This window comes from Phyllobates terribilis, unplaced genomic scaffold (assembly GCF_046119375.1).
Source record: "Phyllobates terribilis strain yellow unplaced genomic scaffold, ASM4611937v1 Scaffold_1__5_contigs__length_1240528914, whole genome shotgun sequence".
Classification (NCBI taxonomy): Eukaryota; Metazoa; Chordata; class Amphibia; order Anura; family Dendrobatidae; genus Phyllobates; species Phyllobates terribilis.
In genome coordinates, this window is record NW_027362761.1 from 186,063,411 (window position 1) to 186,080,543 (window position 17,133).

Sequence of the window (17,133 nt, forward strand, 5' to 3'; positions counted from 1 at the left end):
CGATGCAAAAGAATAATTTTTTCTATAAAATAGCTTTTATTGTGTAAAAGCGCCAAAACATAAAAAACGATATAAATGTGGTACCGCTGTAAACGTACTGACCCGAAGAATAAAGCTGCCTTATCAATTTTACCACACCCGGAGCAGAATAAAAAAATGTAAAAAAACACAATTCCTGAATTGTTGGTTTTTGTTTATTCTGCCTCCCAAAAATAGGAATAGAAAGCGATCAAAAAATGTCACCTGCCTGAAAATGGCACCAATAAAAACGTCAACTCATCCCGCAAAAAACAAGCTGTCACATGACTCTGTCGGCCAAAATATGGCGATGCAAAAACTAGATTTTACAAAATATGTGTCTTTTAGTGTGTGACAGCTGTCAATTATAAATACCCGATATGATTCTGGTATCGCTGTAATCGCACCGACCCGAAGAATAAAGTAATCTCATCACTTATACCGCACGAGGAACGGCGTAAAAAATAAACGCTAGGGCTGGGGTTGGGGTTGTGCTAATGTTAGGGTTGGGGTTGTTTGTTTTTTTCCAAAAGTTAAAAAAAAAAAAAAAAAGATGACGATATGGCGATTAGTGTTGAGTGCAAGTGCTCGCTACATGAGTTTGCATCGGGTGCTCGGATATGCACTGAGTATCGCGGGTGCTCGAGTCTCCGCTCCATATTCTTCGTGGCCAAAAAAACCTCGCGGGGATTGCCTGCCATGCACGAGCGATCCCCGCATGTTTTTTTGGGGGTGTCTAATAACCGTGAAACATGCGGGCGGGGACTCGAGCATTTCACTTGAGCACCCGTGATACATGGTGCATACCTGAGTACCCGATGCAAACTCAAGTAGCGAGCACTTGCGCTCAAGACTAATAACAACTTATTCAATATGATGACCTAATGTTATCAAATTCTGTGTCGTACCTCTGGGTTCAAAATGTTCACTATACCCCTTAATAAAATCCTTGAGGGGTATAGTTTCCAAAATGGGGTCATTTGTGGGGGAGCTCCACTGTTTAGGCACATCAGGGGCTCTCCAAACGCGACATGGTGTCCGCTAACAAATTGAATGGAAAATCGGCTCAAATTGTTAGCGGACACCATGTTGCGTTTGGAGAGCCCCTGTGTGCCTAAACATTGGAGCTCCCCCACAAGTGACCCCATTTTGGAAACAAGACCACCCAAGGCACCTATCTAGATGCATAGTGAGCACTTGAAACCCCCAAGTGCTTCACAAATTGATTCGTAAAAATGAAAAAGTGTTTTTTTTTCCACTTTTTCATTTTTACGAATCAATTTGTGAAGCACCTAGGGGTTCCAAGTTCTCACTATGCATCTAGATAGGTGCCGTGGGGGGTCTAGTTTCCAAAATGGGGTCACTTGTGGGGGGTTTCCACTGTTTAGCCACATCAGGGGCTCTCCAAACACAACATGGTGTCCGCTAACAATTTGAGCCGATTTTCCATTCAATTTGTTAGCGGACACCATGTCGCGTTTGGAGAGCCCCTGATGTGCCTAAACAGTGGAGCTCCCTCACAAGTGACCCCATTTTGGAAACTAGACCCCCCAAGGCACCAATCTAGATGCATAGTGAGCACTTGGAACCCTCAGGTGCTTCACAAATTGATTCATAAAAACGAAAAAGTGGAAAAAAAAATACTTTTTCATTTTTACGAATCAATTTGTGAAGCACCTAGGGGTTCCAAGTTCTCACTATGCCTCTAGATAGGTGCCTAGGGGGTCTAGTTTCTAAAATGGGGTCATTTGTGGGGGGTTTCCACTGTTTAGGCACATCAGGGGCTCTCCAAACGCAACATGGCGTCCGCTAATTATTCAAGCAAATTTTACAATCAAAAAGTCAAATGGCGCTCCTTCCCTTCCGAGCCCTGCCGTGCGCCCAAACAGTGGTTTTTCCCCACATATGGCGTATCTGCGTGCCCATGGGAAATCGCACAACAAATTTTGTGGTCTATTTTTTCCTGTTACCCCTGCGAAAATAAAAAAAATTGGGTTTAAATTAACATTTTTGTGAAAAAAGTTAAATGTTCATTTTTTTCTTCCACATTCCAAAAATTCCTGTGAAGCACCTGAAGGGTTAATAAAGTTATTAAATGTGGTTTTGAGCACCTCGAGGGGTGCAGTTTTTAGAATGGTGTCACTTTTGGGTATTTTCTGTCATAAAGACCTCTCAAAGTAACTTCAAATGTGATGTGGTCCCTAAAAAAAATGGTTTTGTAAATTTTGTTGGAAAAATGAGAAATCGCTGGTCAACTTTTAACCCTTATAGCTCCCTAACAAAAAAAAATTTTGGTTCCAAATTTGTGCTGATGTAAAGTAGACATGTGGTAAATGTTATTTATTAATTCTTTTGTGTGACATATCTCTCTGATTTAAGGGCATAAAAATTCAAATTTTCAACAAATTTCCGTTTTTTTCACAAATAAACGCAAGTGATATCGAAGAAATTTTACCACAATCATGAAGTACAATATGTCACGAAAAAACAATCTCAGAATCAGGGGGATCCGTTGAAGCTTTCCAGAGTAATTACCTCATAAAGTGACAGTGGTCAGAATTGTAAAAATTGGCCTGGTCATTAATGTGCAAACCACCCTTGGGGGTAAAGGAGTTAAAGGACTTTTTCCTGGGTGTTGTGTTTTTTTTAAATACTTTACTAGAAATTCATGGCGGTCATGTCTAATATTGACGTGACCCCATGAATTTCGGGCTTAGGGCCAGCTGATAATGCCAAGCTGGCCCTAACCCCTTTATTACCCAGTGAGCCACCGCACCAGGGCCCTGGATGAGTTGGGTACAGCGCCAGAAGATGGCACTTCTACGAACGCGCCATTTTCCGGGGTGGCTGCAGACTGCAATTTGCAGCGGGGGGGGGGGCAGAAAGCTTGGGCCTCCCTGCGCTGCGGATTACAGCCCCCAGCTGCCTAGTTGTACCTGGGTGGACACAAAAATAGGGCGAAGCCCCACGTATTTTTTTTTTTTTAATTATTTCATGAAATTCATGAAATAATTAAGAAAAAAAGGCCTTCCCTATATTGTTGTGTCCGGCCAGGTACAAATAGGCAGCTGGTGGTTGGGGGCAGCCCGTTCCTGCCTGCTGTACCTGGCTGGACACAAATATAGTGCGAAGCCCCACGTCAATTTTTTTTTAATTATTTAATGAAGTAATTTTAAAAAAAGGGCCTCCCTATATTGTTGTGTCCGGCCAGGTACAAATTGGCAGCTGGTGGTTGGGGGCAGCCCGTTCCTGCCTGCTGTACCTGGCTGGACACAAATATAGTGCGAAGCCCCACGTCAATTTTTTTTTAATTATTTCATGAAATAATTAAAAATAAAAGGGCTTCCCTATATTGTTGTGTCCGGCCAGGTACAAATTGGCAGCTGGTGGTTGGGGGCAGCCCGTTCCTGCCTGCTGTACCTGGCTGGACACAAATATAGTGCGAAGCTCCACGTCAATTTTTTTTAATTATTTAATGAAATAATTTAAAAAAAAAGGGCTTCCCTATATTGTTGTGTCCGGCCAGGTACAAATAGGCAGCTGGTGGTTGGGGGCAGCCCGTTCCTGCCTGCTGTACCTGACTGGACACAAATATAGTGCGAAGCCCCACGTCAATTTTTTTTTAATTATTTCATGAATTTCCTGAAATAATAACACAACAATATAGGGAAGCCCTTTTTTTCTTAATTATTGAATGAATTTCATGAAATAATTAAAAAAAAATACGTGGGGCTTCGCCCTATTTTTGTGTCCAGCCAGGTACAACTAGGCAGCTGGGGGCTGGAATCTGCAGCGCAGGGAGGCCCAAGCTTTCTGGGCCCCCCCCCCACTGCAAATTGCAGTGTGCAGCCACCCCGGAAAATGGCACGTTCATAGAAGCGCCATCTTCTGGCGCTGTACCCAACTCATCCAGGGCCCTGGTGCGGTGGCTCACTGGGCAATAAAGGGGTTAGGGCCAGCTTGGTATTATTAGCTGGCCCTAAGCCCGAAATTCATGGGGTCACGCCAATATTAGACATGACCGCCATGAATTTCTAGTAAAGTATTTAAAAAAAACACAACACCCAGAATAAAGTCCTTTAATTGAAATAAACACACAATTCTTTATTGTTCTAAATTAAACCATACTTACCATCACGCCCATTCCAGCTGAAGCCAACGATCTCCTGCAATAAAAGTAAAATAATAAAGCAACACCATCCTTACCTTTCCATGGTTCCCACGACCGCTTCAGCTCTGCTACATTCACATGACAGACTGGATCGCAGCAGAAAGCTGCCATCCAGCGTGCCATGCCGCAGACACTGAGAAGCGCAGGCAAGCTTGCGCTCCTCAGTGTCTGGCTGTGACGGCATCCAGATGAGCCGAGTTCATGTCCAATGAACTCAGCTCACCTCCAGCACGTCACTGACAGTGTGGGAAAATTCTACTGCTGAACCGCTGAGTGCAGGAGAATTTTCCCACGCTGTCAGTGACATGCATGAGGTGAGCTGAGTTCATTGGACATGAGCTCACCTCATGCACGTCACTGACAGCATGGGAAAATTCTCCTGCACTCGGCTCATCTGGATGCCGTCACAGCTTTATTATTTTACTTTTATTGCAGGAGATCGTTGGCTTCAGCTGGAATGGGCGTGATGGTAAGTATGGTTTAATTTAGAACAATAAAGAATTGTGTCTTTATTTCAATTAAAGGACTTTATTCTGGGTGTTTGTGGTTTTTTTTTTAACTTTGACTATGGGGTTAGTAATGGGGGTGTCTTATAGACGCCTCTCCATTACTAACCTGGGCTTGATGTCAGCTGGCATTATAAGCTGACATCAACCCCAGCCCTATTACCCCAGTGCCACCGCTACAGGGCAGTGGGAAGAGCGAGGCTAAGTGCCAGAATTGGCGCATCCTATGGATGCGCCATTTCTGGGGCGGCTGACAGCTGGTGTTTCTAGCCTGGGAGGGGGCCAATATTCATGGCACCCTTCCTGGGCTATTAATATCAGCCCCCAGCTGTCTGCCTAGCCTTTGCTAGCAATTAAAATAGGGGGGACCCCACGTAATTTTTTTGGGGGGGTCCCCCATTTTAATAGCTAGTAAAGGCTAGGTATTCAGCTGGGGGCTGATATCAGTAGCCTGGGAAGCTCCGTGGGTATTACCCCCTTCCCAGGCTTCAAACATCTGCCCCAGCTGTCTGCTTAACCTCCGCTAGAGACTAAAATTACGGGGAACCCCACGCCAATTTTTTTTTAAATAAATCCTTTATTTTAACACTAAATGACAAGTACAGTAAGCAACACTATCACTGTACTTCTTATATATGTGTCTGACATGTTTCTATCTATCTAATCTATGTGTGATGCTCTATTTTTTCTGTTATAAATTGTCGGGTACAGATGCTGAATTGCCGGCCGGCTTTTTTAAAGAGACGGTGCATGAAAACACTAATATTTTTTTAAATAAATCCTTTACACTAAATGACAAGTACAGTAAGCAACACTGTCACTGTGCTTCACTTATATGTGACTGACATGTTTCTATCTATCTAATCTATGTGTGATACTCTATTCTATCAATTCTAAATTGTCGGGTACCGCTGCTGAATTGCCGGCCGGCTTTTTTTAAGAGAAAACACTATTGTTTTTTTTAATAAATCCTTTACACTAAATGACAAGTACAGTAAGCAGAGCGCTGCCATCCAGCTTGTCATCCTTCAGAGACACTGCAGAGCGCAGGCATTATGGGAACTTCCAATTCCGGTATTCGATATTCTAAAAGTATCGGAACTCAGTATCGGAACTCCGATACCGCGAATATCGGCCGATACCCGATATTTCAGTATCGAAATGCTCAACACTACTCAAAACGTGTCCTAAAATGCACAAAAGCAGTTCTAGTTGAGCAACAGGGTGGCTCAGTGGTTAGCACTGCAGCTTTGCAGTACTGAGGTCTTGGGTTCAAACCCCATCAAGGACAACATCTGCAAGAGTTTTTATGTTCTCCCCATGCTTGTGTGGGTTTCCACCGGGTTCTCCAGTTTCCTCCCACACTCCAAAGACATACTGATAGGAAATGTACACTGTGAGCCCCAATGGGGACAGTGCCCATAATGTCTGTAAAGTGCTGTGGAATATGATGGCGATAAAAAAGCAATGCATAATAAATAATAAAAATACACAATGATGCAAATGTACAACACCCATAAGGTTGCATAGATAATAGAAAATGGTCTAATATTTCCAGCAAGAATTTTGTAGTACTTTAGACTACTTAAAAAATGCAGGAATTTCACACTATTAATAAATCTGACCATAACGCATTCCATATCTCTAATAACAATACAACTGTCCAGTTTGATCTCAATTTTAAGTTATGTAACTTATATTGGAACGCAAAGTCTAAAAAACGACTTCTTTGATTTACTTTCAGTCACGTCTGATAATTCTCTAAGGAGTAAGAAACCTATTGACACAAAGTCTATAAACATTTGTTCTCGGCCCTTATCTCAGTGATGTTCCATTCTCGTAGCAAACAGCAAAACACAACTTTTTAAAAAAAATGTTATATAAGAACAACGGTAAAGTTCTTATCAATCAGAAGATACAGTTTTCTCCTGAAGACAAGCCAAAACTATAACCTGGAAAATTCATAACACATCAGAGACTTGAAAGAATAATACATTTCTTATTATGAAATAACAAATGCCATAAATCCAGTCCAAAAACCACAACCAATTACATAATTCAGTAGTATCATATGAAGTCATAAATACTAGCATGGGTGAATAATGACATATGAGAAGATTGTGGATGTTAAAAATACCTAAAATCGTCAAATATGGTCAAGAAGTTTCAAAGGACATGAAATAAAAAAAGTAAATGAAGAACATCACGTGGAATGGTGGTTATTTTGCAAATGAAAACAATAAGGATAACAAGCATGCGACTAAATCCTAGTAATCAAATTAGAAATTCACAACAAGAGTCAGTTCTTGTTAAACTTTTTGTGATTACACTGTTCTAAATATATTTAAAAGTTATCAGGTTCAATTTTGAAATGAGCCATTTCTTAATGATTGTCACCTCCTGAATCTGACAATGAAAATTCAAAAATAAAATGAAAACTGAAATGAAAATCTGACAATGAAAAATTTTAGCTGCCTCTTGTTTCTATATCAGAGTTTTTCTTTTACTGCTACATATAATTAATGCATAAAAGTTTCAGTACTTTGAAACATTATTATTTTTGCAAATATAAAGATGCAGATTATTTTGTTATGAAAATTTTCTGACATTTATTTAGAGGAAACTTAGCAACATCTCAAATAAATAAAACATGTCTAATTGTTATTGTGAATTATAAACAGTTACAGAAATTGCACTACAAAATTCGGTCTTCATTCAGTGACAACTCTGTTTTGCTTGTCTCTTGTACTCCTGAATCAGATCATCTCTTGCAATTGTCCAACAGTAATGTGCAAGTATTGATGGATTCCATTTTCCTTGATATCTTTTCTCTATAGCTGCAATATCTTTGTGAAATCCCTCACCGTGCTTGTCGCTCACTGATCCGCAGTTTGTTGGAAAAAAGTCTAGATGAGAATGTAAGAAATTAATCTTTAATCCCTTCACGCCGTGGCCAATTCCCATTTTTGCGTTTCCATTTTTCCTCCCTTTCTTTCCAGAGCCATAACTATTTTATTTTTATGTCCACATAGACAAATGAGGGCTTGTTTTTTTAATGACACCATTCATTTTACCACAGAGTGTACTGGAAAATGGGAAAAAAAATCCAATTACAGTGAAATTGTCAAAAAAAAATGCAATCCAACATGTCCAGTTTTTTTTATAATTTTAGTGGTTATGTTAATATTTATGTTTTATGTTAATTTTATGATGATTAGTACATGAGGGGAGGAATATTCTTCCCCTTTTAGAGCACAATGACTAGTGTTTTAAGTTTTTTTTTCTTCCTCATGATAAATAAGCAGAAACAAATTCATAAGGTGTAGAGTCTTCCTCTTTAGAAAGTACAGGAAGAGACTAAGACCTCCTTAGTACCTTTTTTCCATGTCACTTCCCCTTCCTTGGCTTGAAGGTCATATACATATTCCAAATTTGTGTTCACAGCCGGAGCGATTCTTCTATACATACAGGACATGGCGGCCATGAGTCTTCGGGTAAACGAGCAGTGTGGCCTCTGTGCGCTGCCATTCAGGCTCCATGCCTATGACTAATTTTGGAGATTTGTTCTCTTGTATGTCTTTGCATATACTTTCTCCTTCGTTTAAAAGGATCTCAGGAATGATTTCCCTCTCCTTGGGAGTAAGATCCATCATTACACCATCATCAAGGAAACATACAAGACATCTACTGAACATGATGTGCAAGAGACTTTACATATGCACATCCACATGTCATGTCACAGATAATCTTTGCATTATAGATAGAACTACTTTTAAGCTGTGGGATTCATTGCATGATATAAAAACATGTAACCCCTTTCTGTAAGGTAACTTGGTATAGATCTTGGCTAAAATGAACATAACACACCACCATCTAAAGCTCTGTTCACATTTGTATTCTACATTACTGCTGTTTTGCAAAGAAAATAATTGAAAAGCTAAACTTGTCTCCTGACAGCAACAGTGCCGATGGGCCCCCTGACCATTATAGGGTCTTTTGGGTTTTTGTCTCTGTGTCCATCTTTTTAACTGATAAAATGTCACGATATACTATTAAAATTTGTGCTGGAAGGTGTGAAAAGAGCCTAAAATGAACACATAACGTACATTAAACTAGATGTGTGAAATACACCAGTTTAATATTTAAGTATCCATTATCTTAAATGGTTTCTCCAGTTCTATAAAAAAGTAAAAAATAAACCAAGGCTGTTCATGCTCTAAAATGAAGTAAAAACTAAATAAATTTTAAAAAATGAAGTAGTTATCTACTGAAGTCCTTGTTGCGCCTCTGTTGGCCTTTGCTGATAGAGCGGCCTACCACATGTGACCACTGCAGCCAATCACTGTGCTCAGTGGTGCTGCTTAGGTAGAAAACAAGACACTGCAGTGGCCAGTAGTGATGAGCGAGTATGTTCTGTCCGAGTATGCTCGGGCCGAGCTCCGAGTATTTATAGCTGCTCGGTGATATGGTTGAATCGGTCCCGTGTGCATGATTTGCGACTGTTTGACAGTTTTATTACATGTGAGAAATGTGTAAGAAATAGACATTCCTCACATGTATTAAAACTGTCAAACAGTCACAAATCATGCACACGGAGCGATTCAACCATATCACCGAGCAGCTATAAATACTCAGAGCTCGGCCCGAGCATACTCGGCGAAGGGGTTAACAGAACATACTCGCTCAACACTAGTGGCCAGTAAATGGCTGTAGTAGTCACGTATTGCATATAAGTTGTCAGCAAAGAACGGTGGGTAGCAACGGAAGAAATTATTATTATTATTATTATTTTTTGTTTCAAAGAGGGAGCAACCCGGGCCCACATTTTTATTGAACCTGACAACCTTTTTTAATTTTCTGTTCCAAATATAAAAATATATAATCAGCCGATAATGCATAGAGTAATGCCACTCCATCCGATGGATTATTTTATGGAACTAGCATTTTCACACCGTAGTGTCTTAAACATAATGTATCCTTGCTATATGGTTACTATGGTAACCAGTAAGATGTTCTGGGCAGCAGTAATAGTGCCATTCTTTTCTAATCGCAAAATGGGTGGGCAAACCTAGGAGTACCCTAACAATCTTCTGGGTTTTGGGATGGCAGAGCATTTCTGGCAATCGACAAAACATCACACTGAAGCGTATAAATGTGTCTAGCCGACACTATGATACCATAGTAACATCTCATATCAGGTGTTTTCTGTAAATCCACATGAAAAAAAAAGCAAATCAAGAAGTCAGTGTGTGACTAATGTATCTGCATTAGAGCAATTACTGCTACATGTCCCTAATATTTCTGCATTATTTAGTAAAATATCATGCATTAGTTATCAGTCGCTGGAAACAAACACTACTATAATGTAGGGTGAAACATATGAAAAGTCAAATATATAGAATTATATGTGTGTGATCCTCATTGTAAAGTATGCTATATGGGACACTGTAAGTACCAGCAAGTCTGCTGTGTAATAGAGAGTGCTGAGACTTGCAGTGCATTCATACTAAGAGGCTGCCTTAAAATTGGCAGAAAAGTGAAAAGAGTTTGCTACAAAGGCTCTAGAGGGAAAGTATTGTCACTCTATACATTACCTTCAGCTGCATTTTCAAGGTGCTGGAGACTTCCCAGGGGGTGGTATTTAATAGGGTCTCCTAAGGGATTCCCTAAGGCAGTGATCCTCCCAGTCCTGACCAGCAAACTCATCAGACTTTCAAACTGGGGGTAATGAGCAGCGTGATGTCCCCCACCCTCCAGGGAAACACTTGCAGCTCCAGGAGGAGGAGGAGGAGGAGGCTCCTTCAGATATGCACCTAAGCTGAGCACATCTCTAGGTACAGGAATGATCCTTGATCTGCTCCAGCAATCCCAGCCTCATTTTATGGCTCCTTCTGCAGAGTAACACTACACACATGTAAGAACTAGCAATTGCAGCTATAAAAATAGAGGTTTTTTTCAAGGGCAACAAAAGTTAGAATATTGACTACTGGAAAATATGACTATTGATGCACTTAGACTTTTCATAATAAGGCTTTTATTCTATGCAGTACTCTGAACCTCAATAAGCCATTTATGAGCAATTTTTACACAACTCAATTTAATCTCAGCAAAGCCTAGTATACTCCATAAATTCCTATGGACAGTTATTTTTTTACAATGAGTTATGAAAAAAAATAGGTGTAACCCTAGTCTAAGGGCTTATTCAGCCATTAGTTTTTCATATACAAGTTCTATCCGTATTTTTAGCTGATGTGAGCTAGGGTCACACGATCATATATTCTGTCATCCGAGAGAATCGAGTCGATTATTCAAATCACACTCAGAGTGTGAGAACAGGGTGTTCTGATTCTCTCGGGTGAGGAGAAGATGGAGAAAAAAAATTCTCCATCTTCTTCATTGTGTGAAAATCGGACTGCACTCAAATGTCATCCGAGTGCTGTCCGATGTTTCCACAGACTCATTGATTTGCATTGCTGAGCTCAATCTGAATATCAGATCAAACTCGGACATGCAGCAAACATGCGGACTTGTGCACAGCTCCATAGACTAACATTGGTCCGAGTATGATGCAATGTTTTGCCGGATCGCATTCAGACCGATAATACGGAATGTGCACGAGCCCTAACTCACCTAGTATAGTATATAGGATGTTTGCATGTCTGTATATTTTTGTGGACTGAGAGGTTCACACCAAAACATGGAGAGATGTCCAATTTTGATCTGAGACATGGATCAAAGTCGCCAATGCAAGTCTATGGGTCCGTGAAAAAAAATTGGAAAGCAGTCTGGTGCTATTGATGTGCTGTTATATTATGTGATTGGAGAGGATTCTGAAGCAAGAAAAAAGCTGATGAAACTCTGAGGACATGCACACACGTTGAGTTTTTTGTGAGTTTTTATTTGTAAGTCAAAACCAGGAGTGGAACAATCAGGGGAAAAGTATAATAGAAACACGTCACCACTTCTGGATTTATCACCCACTCCTGGTTTTGGCTTACAAATACTGATGTAAAAAAACTCTCAAAACAAGACCTATTATTTTGATCAGAGTATGGTCCGAGCGTGATCAGTTTTTCTCGTACATGGAGAAAAAAGAAAGTTTCTCCACCTTCTCCTTTCTGACAGTCCGTGAAAATCGCACTGCACTTGGATGTCATCTGAGTGCTTTACGATTTTTTCACAGACCCATATAGACTTGTAGAGCTGATTTTGAGCCAACCCTTGAATGAAAATCACGTGTCTCCATGATTTTCCACAGACAGCTCGGTCCGTGAAAAATGACAGACGTGAAAGGCCACATAGACTATCACAGGCACGAGATACTGTACATCCGTGAAAACCACAGATAGCACTCGTACGAGAAAAACAGACATCTGAAAGAGGCCTAGAGCAAACTTTTTCACTTTCAGTTTCCCATTGAATGATTTTATTTTAGAGCATTGTGCAAATGTTTATTACCACAAACCATAACTTCTGCAGTTCCGAAAAGTATATATGGCAAAGAGCATTAAAACGAAAATTTATTTTTATGCATTGCTTATATAGCGCCATCATATTTCACAGCGCTTTATATATATTATCATCACTGTCCCCATTAGGGCTCACAATATAAATTCCCTTTCAGTATGTCTTTGGAGAGTGGGAGGAAACCGGAGAACCCGGAGAAAACACACGAGAATATACAAACTCCCTGAAGATGTTGTCCACTACTTGGACAACCCCTTCTCAATCTGAATGTTTTCCCCCTTTAAAATAAAACACCTATACTCACCTCCAGTGCTGGCGCCGTTTCCCCAGTGTCGGCACTTGCGTTCTCGTGAGGTTGTCCACCCAATTAGCGCTGGCATCACTGTCCCCTCCTAGACGTATAAGTAAACAAGAGGAGGTGAAAGCTGCGGCTGGCCGCTCACTTCCTCTTCATTACTTATACATCCTAAAGCGAGGACTGTGATGCCAGCACTGATTCACGTGTCGTAACAACCTCTCGTGAGCCCCAGGAATGCGAGTGCCGACACCGCTGGAATGGCACCGACACAGGAGGTGAGTATAGGTGCTTTTATTTTAAAGTGGGCAAACATTCAGATTGAGAAGGGGTTGTCCTAGTAGTGGTCAGGACAACCAATTTTAGATAGTTCTGAATACAGCTGAGTGCTGTAATCAGTCACTGCAATCATTCAACCAGCAGAAAGGGGGATCGAGATATGGAGGTAGATGTAGGTCACAACTGTGGAACCCGCAACTATCAAACATTTATGGAATAATCTGCAGATATTGGGAAGTCTGAGAAACCCATGGTCACTGATATCCACAGCATATGCTGCACGTGTAGAGTAGATGTGGGTCCTGAGAATTTATTTTTATGGGACTTCTGACTATCTCTCCACTGACAGCTAAACGCGATGTGACCCAGTTATTGAGATAGCTAGTGGGATCCACACCTAAATAGAGAAGGTTGGAATACCCGTTATGCCTTGCCTGAAACTTGCGATGCTACCCTTTGCCTGGCTTTTGTTCTTGCTGATTATGATACGTGATTCTTGCCTTGGATAACACTCCTGTTTTGCTCTTACGATTGTTCACATGGTATCTGTTTTTCTACTCCTTTTCTGGCCTGTCTCCATCTCATTCTCTGGTCTATCTTATCCTGACAACACTACTGCCACCAGTCGGTGACTATTCTGGGGAGTTTTGTAAGATTTAAGGGTGAAGAACTGAGAGAAATTCCGTACCATATTCCAGCTAGTGGCAAACCGATTGTGCTCCACACCCCTCAGGGGGAAATTTAACACCCATAGCAGACATTCAGTCTCATCTGTTTTTATGAAATGTCCACATTACCAGTCACGTATATATTATTCATTTATGAGGGATTTTTTAGTGCAGCAGCAGACTAGTAGACTGCAGAAGACAATTGGCTAATATTGGTCCTCAAGCATCAAAATGTCACAAAAGTTGCAGAGTTGCTCAAAGCAACATAGGTGAAAAACCTATAATTCCTATTAATTGACCATACTTAACTTTCCCAGCTATCACATAAACAACTTACAATATTAGGAGTGCTTGACAAGTTTAGTAAAAAATGTATTAAAAAATGACATAAAAAACATCACACAGAACAGAAGACTATACACATGGTTAATGACTCAAGAATTATTAAAATACACATTAAATTCAAGAAGGTATATGCTGTTGCTGATGTTATGAAGACCCTATCCACATAGAGTATGTGAGAAATCAGTTCAACCAGGTGGAATAACAGCCAAATCTATAATCGTGGACCACAAAAATCCTACAAAATGTTTGAGCTAAAGAAGCAATAATCCAACCGAGAAAAAAATCTTATTGGGAATATAGCTAGTGGATTGTGGGTCCTCAGAAGAAGTGGCCGTGAAACGTGCGTCAGGGTCATTTTCTTAGACCGGCATACAGGTTTTCTGACTCTCTGTTGCATTTTGTGTATGTGAATAGGGTCTTCATAACATCAGCAACAGCATATACCTTATTGAATTTAATGTGTATTTTAATAATTCTTGAGTCATTAACCATGTGTATGGTCCTCTGTTCTGTGTGATGTTTTTTATGTCATTTTTTAATACATTTTTTACTAAACTTGTCAAGCACTCCAAATATTGTAGGTTGTTTATAGGTGGAAAACCTTCATTCGGTCTGAAAAACGTAAGCAGATCTTTATACAAAGCACATAACGTGGCCCAAATTCACCTAGACTGACGTACATTTCTTGCCGTGGTGCACGGCAGCTGAAAGATGCACACATTTCATTAATGGGAGCACGTCTATTAATGCGCTTGGTGCACCTTACTCCAGGGCACATTTCAAAAAGAATGGCCTACAAAATTCCAGTCTTGATTAATTTGGGTCATAGTATATGATTTACATAAAGCTCTGCTTACGCTTTTTGAACTGAATGAGAATTTTTCACCAATGTTATGTTTGTGACGTGAATTGTAATGAAATTGTTAGATGCACTATGCCACGCACATCTCCCAGCTAAGTTCCATCCACTTTTCAAAAGGTTGGTGAAGCTGACAGGGACTGGTTTAGAACTGCCAAAAGTCCACAAGTGACGTCAAAATGCTTTGACATTTCAAGCATCTTGGATGCTGGAGAACCACAAGTTTTTCTTCTTTACACAATGATGAGCATTCTGCCTACACGTTGGCAATTTACTGTGGCACATGTAATCTCATCACTAGTTCAGCGCAGAGATTATTTATGTACTTTGCAAATGCAATTTACATTTCCTAAAAACTCAAACATCTATGCCTTGTCAAGAGTTATATCTGTTGACCAGCCCATGCTTTCCCAGTATTTGCCCCCCGTCACTAGTAAGCTAGTGATATTTCCAGTGATTGGTCTGTAGTTAAGTCGGCCATACACACAAGATAAATGTCAGCCAAACATTCATTCAAAAGACAGATATCTCTCCTGACTCCCCAAAACACATGACCACTCAGGCAAGAGCTCATGTGTTTTCAATGAGGAGAGAGGAGAAGACCACTGAAAACAAAAGGATCGGCTGTTGAAATTCCAATGGCCCAATCGTTCTCAACTTACATCTAATAGCTATGGAGGCTAAGTGTCATTTATTATTTACATCACATTTGTAATGAATATGAGGTGTCTCTCAGATGTGTTATTAGTAGTGTTGAGCGAATGTGCTTATTTAATCCTTTAAACGGGCATGCTCAGTTGTTCGCCGAGTATTTGCGGCGTGCTCGGCATCTAAGTTTGATCCTGGTGGTGGTCAGGCTGCTATTTTTGCTACCCCTGCTGATGCTGGCCTGGCAGGTGGTGCAAATGGCCTTTTTGGGATTATCGGCAGAGTCTTTAAAAAACAACCAGACTCGGGAAGCCCTAACAGTTGTACTTGCAACTTCGGTCATGTTGATGTTGCGGGGAAGGGTTGCCCGCCTTCTGTCTGCGGCCACCACACTGCTTCTTCCTGCCTGTTGGGGTGCTCTGCCTCCCTTCCCCTGTGTGCTGCTGTCCTTGCTCTGTATGTCTCCCTGCCAGGTTGGGTCAGTTACTATATCATCCACCACCTCGTCTTCCACTTCCGAACCCTGGTCCTCCTCCTGACTTTCTGGCAATTGTGTCTCATCATCGTCCACCTCTTGTGACAGTTTCCCACCATCGCCTTCGTGTGACCGTGGCTGCTCAAATATTTGGGCATCGCTACATGCGATCTCCTCTTGCCCCGCCTCAAGTGAACCGGGCAAGAGGCCGAATCTATAAATGGAAAAGTGAACAGCTCTTCAGAGTGTCCAAGTGTGGGATCAGTTGTCTCTGGGCACTGGGTGGTGGTGGTGGTGGCTAAGTGACTGGAAGCATTATCTGCTATCCAACAAATAACCTTTTCACACTGCTTTGTGTTCAATAGTGGTGTTCTACGGTCCCCTATTAATTGGGACAGGAAGGTCGAGCGAGAAGATGTGGGTGTTTGTTGTGGCACAATTTCAGCTAGCCCATGGCCTCGGCATCGTCCTCTGCATGCACCATCATCACTATCACGTCCACTTCCCCGTCCCATGCCACTCGCCTTGCCCAATTTAAATGGAGGACAATATTTTCCACATTCACTACAAATGGCTGGATTTGAACCGCAGTGATATGTGATACGTTTGACGGAAAACCACAGTTTTAAATTGCTGGCCTGTAGGTAACTATGTTTAATAGCGACCTCGTGTGAATAAATTCACTGACACACTGCAACAAGATTTCTTTGGAGGCCTGAAATGGTAGAATTTTGAGCACACTTACTGTATATGTGATCCGTGTGACGGACAAACCACAGTTTTAATTAGATGGATTTTTAGTGCTGTAATATGGAAAGAATCTGGCTGTATTCTGCAGTGCCAACATGCAAATGGAGCAGAAAAACAGTGTTCTCTGGATTGCTTTTTAAGCAAATAATCAGGATTAAGATCCAAAAAAAAATTATTCCTGGCCCCTGATACCTGGGGCTATTTCTAGAAATATCTGTAAAAGCACCAGCAGCTGACAGAACTGGAATGGACCCTCTTGCTATATGCACTGCAGTCTGCCACATACACTGCCTGCCTGCCTGCCTAGCACTGATATCTATGCAGCTGGTAGATTAGTCCTCAGAAGGACTGTTTGTTGAGATGGATATGTGTATCTAATATAGTCTGGTATACCTACACTAACTAAGAAACAAGTAAATCTCTCCCTAGCTCAGCAGCATCTCTCCCTACACTGTCTGATTCCGGAGTAGACTGTGACGAGCATGGCGGTGCCAGGTCTGATATGGACCTGATGACGCTGTGTACGGCCAGCCAGTCACTGTAATGCCACAGCCAACATGGCTACAGCATTACAGTGTGTGGCAGACAATCCTTGTATGTTCATTGGCTCTCTAAAGTGCGCCAAACATGCAGGGAGAGGACCAGAGCTCCC

General features: G+C 41.1%; 1 protein-coding gene across 5 annotated transcripts in view; it reads right to left on the bottom strand.

Moving 5' to 3' along the window:
- The window catches only part of TRPM6 (transient receptor potential cation channel subfamily M member 6), a 381,140-nt gene that overhangs the window by 354,117 nt on the left and 9,890 nt on the right, over nucleotides 1-17,133 (bottom strand). For 4 of the 5 annotated variants that reach the window (XR_012314145.1, XM_073670620.1, XM_073670628.1 and 1 more), the window contains exon 1: nucleotides 10,290-10,490. The exons of the other annotated variant lie outside the window; for it this stretch is intronic. Coding sequence is in view for 3 of the 4 variants with exons in the window: in XM_073670620.1 (XP_073526721.1) it covers nucleotides 10,290-10,301 (12 nt within the window). In the remaining variant the exon portion in view is untranslated. Of the gene's footprint in view, nucleotides 1-10,289; nucleotides 10,491-17,133 lie in introns of those variants that run through there. 5 annotated transcript variants of the gene reach the window in all.